Source organism: Colossoma macropomum, unplaced genomic scaffold, assembly GCF_904425465.1.
Source record: "Colossoma macropomum unplaced genomic scaffold, Colossoma_macropomum, whole genome shotgun sequence".
Classification (NCBI taxonomy): Eukaryota; Metazoa; Chordata; class Actinopteri; order Characiformes; family Serrasalmidae; genus Colossoma; species Colossoma macropomum.
In genome coordinates, this window is record NW_023494808.1 from 16,364,579 (window position 1) to 16,370,416 (window position 5,838).

Below are 5,838 nucleotides of genomic sequence, written 5' to 3' on the forward strand. Positions count from 1 at the left end.
TAACTATAGTAACTGTCTTCGATTCATCAGTACAATGAAGAGAATGAATGAAACGCTTCAGACATCTGGTTCATATCACCACCGCTGTTAACAGTTCTGACGCCGCAATTTTCTCTAGAATGGCACATTTCACAGCAAACCACTCTGAATGACTTTGCTTACATCTTACAACTATTTAATTATATTTAATTATGCAGACAAAATTGGTGGAATTACTTAAACGATAGAAATGACTCGTCAGATGAGGAGGACAAGTATCTGAAAGCTAATGTTAGCAATAGGTACAACACATCTGCTGACCTGGAGTCCGTTTTTACCACAAAAAGATGGAATTGCTGTTTACTTTACAATTTTTGTCCAACAACCGATGTAAGAGTTACACTAGTGCTTGCTTGGGTTTATTTATTAGCCTGTAGATCAGTGGCTAGCGGTCAGGATTGCCACCACAGGGATTCTGAATTATCGTTTTTCATAACACTTCCTGGATATTGTAGTGAGAGAATATTAAACGGAATGAACGAAAACATGAAAATGATATAAAATCATGAATTCTGCCAAACTGATAAGGCAGTGCTACATAATACTGCATAACAGGACAAATAACATTAAATTCTAGTTTTAGGCTGGAATGCCCCTTTAAATCCTAACACTAACCCTGTAGATAATTAAGACATTAAAGTCTTGGAGTTTCTCCAGATTTGAGGCTTTCTAGATGAGCTAAAGAGGACAATCAAAATAAGTTGTGACAGCACTGACTCTATATGTCACAAAGGCCTAAATCCCCCTATGCTTAAGTACAGGGCAGTAAACTTAAGATATTCCGTCAGGTCTTTGAGGAACACCTCTGACATGTTTGCTCAGGTGCCTGCATTAAGCGTAACTTTTTTCCATCCTATGCCCCAGTGACCCGAGATCCTCTCTGCTCCAGAGTGCCCCGTCTCTCCTGAGACGCATCGCTGTTGACTCAGCCTCGCGCAGACTCTGCCCTGACAAAACCAAATGATTCTCATTCAGGCAGCAAATAAATCTGAACAGCCTGGGTGGCCTGGTCTGACAGAACGACAAAAGCACTCATCTGTGTGGATTGAAGGGATGGAGATAAACATAAAAGTCTTTGATGTGTCTCGCACTACGTTCAGGCTCGCACAGATGAGTGACGTCAACAGAATGCAATGAGTTTTCTGGGTAGGTGAAAAGTTTGGTGGGAAAATTTTGCTTGGTTAGATCTTTAAGGTCAGTGGGAACTGAAACTACAAAGCGCCGCTACTACTTGGTATTAAATTTGGGCAGTAAAACTGAAAAACAAAGAAGTTACAAGACACTATTGCAGTCACTGATAGGGTTCATTTATATACATGTACAATGACCTCTACTAATAAACTTGGAGCCAGCGCCCAGAAAACAATGGAAAATAATTAAGGCCACGAATATCTGATCTTAGAATGAGTCGATTTTATAACAGTTGTGTAGGAAAATATTCAGGGCGTCATAAAATCATAAGATCTGGCTCAGATCATTGAAAGTGCCCCTTTAACTTATTTCAAGGTGAGTTTTAGTCATTTTATCTAGAGGAACTGTCATATTCTACTGTCAGATAATTTTGCTCATTTCAAGCATTACTTCTTGAAGTAAGCACTTAAAACAAGAACAGATGTTTGGAAGTAAGTAAAATAATGTTATAATGGAATTACAACTGTCATTTGCCCATAATTAATTTTTGCAGTGTATAAATAGAGAAACAATTCACACTGTAGTGGAACAAGCCAATATCCTATATTGCTGAAAAATGAAACAGTTTTTTGAATATTATTCTATTTGAATTTGAATTTAACTGAATTTATAATTATTGTACTTCTAATGTTACAAAATGTTTCAAAAGTGTTTCAAAAAACGTTTCAAAAAGATGTATCGTGATGTATTAATGCTCTTTTAAACCCCTAGAAATGACTCTGTGGTCTTTTAAATCTATGTTACGATGGCTCTAAGAGAAATATCTATGTTAGGACAGCCACAAAGAATCATTTAAAACTAAATTCAGCAATACTTTAAATCCACACGCTAAATCTTTTCGCCAAACAACAACTCCAGACCATTACTTGCTTTAATTATGCCATAAGATCTTCCAAATCCTACAAAATGTGTAGGATTTGGGTGTTAACATGCTTCTTGTCCTGTCTTAATCATTCTAGGGGCACGGCGATTTCAGGGATCGTGTTTGGTGTGGTATTTCTGATGGGTGCGGTGGCGGCCATCTTCCTGTGCATTTGCATGTGCATAAAGAACGGGCGCGGGGCGAGAGTGGGCGTCTTCAGCACATCCTACATCAACACTGTGACTCAGGGCTACCCAGGTAACAAAACAGTACACTTCCATGCTCTTCACTGTGAAATAGCACTGCAGCCATCTGACCACAAGATGGCACTGTTGCATTAAATGTTTACTTAGCACATCATAAAGCTCTGTTTCCACACTCTGTTATCACAATATTCATTATTTCAGTACATTCAGTACTGAGCTTACTGATATGAATGAACACAGGCTATCAACATTGCGTTTATAGACGTGTTATATTGTCCTTTATACCAGAGGCGACAGCTGTAAGTGATTTTTTAGCTTTAGTAAATAAAACAAAGGATATCCATTGCGTTTTATATTATCTGTAGATTCTTGGCTAGCTAAACAAAAATAGTGATAACAATGCAACTGCAGCTGTGCTGTAGGCTGTAGGAAGAGATCATTACAGTTGGATGCCAAATGTTTTCGTTTTGTTGATAAGTGAAAATAAGTGAACACATCCTCTTCAAAGAACACACTTCTGAACATTTTAATACATAATTACTGTTTATTGGCTGAATTTAACACATTGGGAAAAACATAAATAAATCTTTTATGTTTTATTTTTTCCAATATGCTAAATTTGTGCAACATTTTGAGAAAAATGTCATATTTAAGTTTGCTGCCTGTAGAGGATGTGTTAACTTCTTTTCACTTCAAAAATCAATAAAACACGTAATTTGATTGGGAATATTCAAACATTTGCATACAACTGCATAACAGAACCAAGAAGAGTTGAAAACTAAGGCAAGGTTCAAATTGTGGTGGAGTTTTTTTTGGGGGGGGGGTTCCCTGATGGACTATGAGGTGGCCCTTATAAATGAATACTATTTTCATATTATAGTTTTGTGAGGTTTACCCTTATAATTTGTTCACCAGTATTACTAGACTGGAGTTATTTTTAACTTCATGTCTGTATGAATCTAAAGAATTTTTACACCTACAGCCTGGTTCAGCCCCCAGCCCCATTTTATTTTATTCAGTCATAAAAATAGTTCTAATCACTTTTCATAGGTCTAATTACTTCTCCTTAGATAATTAATATGTTTTGGTTGTGTTATTGCATGAGACAGTGGGCTGGAGTGAACATTACTCATCACATATTTTCATCTAAAATTAATACTCTTCAATAACAAAAACATATTTATTTTTCATGGCTGATAACAACTTATTTTATTTCTGTTTCTGGTTGTTGCTGAAGTCAAAAGTATCTAAAGTTTCTCGGCAGTTTGAGGTTCAGTTTTAAACTGGAGCGATGCAGATTCAGGCTGGGAGAGCTTACAGTTTATCCAGGGGGAGAAATCTAATGTGGAATCCAATGAAAAATGAGAACAGAAGTGGGTCACCTCATGTGAGGGCATTAAAATTTAAGAAAATTAAAAATTAAATTCAAGAAATATCATGGGACCCCCCCAAGTTCAATTTTGTCTCTCTTATGGGATGTCCCTTTACACTTATTGGCACCCCCCCCCAATTCAAACTCTGAACTAATTACACAAAATTGTTTTCCCCAGAGTGTCACTGCTCCTGCAGTTTTCTTGTACAAGGTCCAATTATTATGTTTGTGTGGTTTAATAATTCGTAATTCTATTAAGACCTCTATTCTGATTGGTTGCCCTGTATTGTGTCTCATTAAAAAAGCAGTACAAACGCTTATAACTTCATTGTGGATGGGCTGGGCTGGACTGCTGTAGCCTGAATAGATGAATAAATTAATGTGTTGGTTTTCAAGACATCACCAAAACAATGAATTCATAACAGGCTTGATTTCTGTATATGGACTATAAGAAGTGGGGAGTGAATGGTAAATTTTTTTAGCTTTGTTTTTACATACTACTTAGTTAGTGTTTACATATTACATCAAACACTATTATCGCTAAACGAGAGGAAAAAACAGCTTTCTGTAATTTGTGCCCTTTAAATATAAAATTGACACATTTTATTCTTTTCAGTCAGAAAAAAAAACTATTTCAGCTCTGGCCAGTAAGGGAAGCCCTTCAAACTTCGCCTATGCAGTTTCAAAGTATACCATTTACTTCCCCGTCCATACTGTACATATATGGAAACTGAAAATTTGGAATGGAAACAAATTTTCTTGTTTTTGTGAAACATTTAGGTATATATCCTCCTATCAGCCTATAACAGTTTAGCCCCGCCCATTCAGAAGTTAGAAGGAGTGTTTCAGCCTAGATTTGTTTTTTAACAAGGCACAGTAGGCAGCCAGTCAGCATAGAGCTTACATACATATATCAGTCTTAAAGGCACAGGCACACAAACAGCATGTTTAATTGTAAAGGATAAGGGGAACACAAAAATGGTAATGGAAAAAAACTGAATTACAGCCAGTTTTAATACATAAAACCACACAAACATTCTAAGATGACTTCAAGAAGAAAAATGACATAAACCAAAATGTAGGGTTTGGGCTTTTAAAATGGCTATTTTTCCATTTAAAAAAGATCAAATTGACTACAGTAAAAGCGACTCAAGTATTTCTACTTGATGAAAGGTGTTTAATTTCAAAGATGTGCTTAAGAATAGGGACTCAAAGGGGCTTTTTTCTGTACTGTGTTAGATTGACTTGATTCAAATGTGTGCATCATTTCCACAAGGATAGAAAATCACATCTACACAATTTTGTCTTTCAGTTGACTTTCTTTTGGCAATAACTGTGTTGATGTGATGGCATTTATCTACGTTCACACATTTGAATCAAGTCAGTGAAGTGCTACTTTAATAAGCACATAGCGCTCTTTGCTTTTTAATATGAGTAACGTCTTGCTTTCCCTCTTACACAGGACCACCACCTCCTTATAGCTATGACTATGAGATGTATCCCCCCGATCTTCGGCCCCCACCGTACACTCCAACACCACCCAGAACAGCAAACTACTCTCCACCTCCACCCTACCCAGGCTACAACAGAAAATGAACCTTCGACGTGCTCACCCTGGAGATCATTCTGCAGTGCACAGAACAATGAACTGTTACACGCTGCCTCTGCTACATCATAGAGGTAGAAGTGAACTGTACTGCAGGCTGTGTTTTATAAATGAGGCCTTCTGCCTTTTCTAATCTTGGACCTGAGGGTCAGATTAAATGTCCTCTTTCACAGAAAAAGTTTCAGCCCAGCTGATAAAGGGGGTGTGGATCGTCCCCACTGTGACTTGTTATATACTGTTGAACAATTTTTTTTATCATTGGATGTATGGAACCACGACTTCATCTGGATTAAGCGGTTAAGATGATGAATGAATAAATGAATGAATGAATGGATGTATGGACATTTGAATGAAGATGGAAGTGTACACCTAAGTTATGAGTGATTCTGGACTACAAAGTAGAGGTGCAAGCCTAAAGAAAGGGAAAAAAGTCCATGGCTAAACTCATTCTCCATCTGGTACAGTGACTTGAACAGTTATGTGTTGTGTCATGATGCATTTTGTTCAGTTACAGGAATCAATGTGGTTTTCTTTGCAAAAATTGAGAATAAAAGAAAAAGAA

General features: G+C 37.0%; 1 protein-coding gene across 1 annotated transcript in view; it reads left to right on the forward strand.

Moving 5' to 3' along the window:
- Window positions 1–5,838, forward strand: part of cyyr1 (cysteine/tyrosine-rich 1) — an 11,567-nt gene extending 5,729 nt beyond the window's left edge. Inside the window, exons 3-4 of the mRNA XM_036557459.1 lie at window positions 2,190–2,350; window positions 5,133–5,838. Of these exons, the coding sequence (XP_036413352.1) occupies window positions 2,190–2,350; window positions 5,133–5,266 (295 nt within the window). The 3' untranslated portion in view covers window positions 5,267–5,838. The remainder of the gene's footprint in view (window positions 1–2,189; window positions 2,351–5,132) is intronic.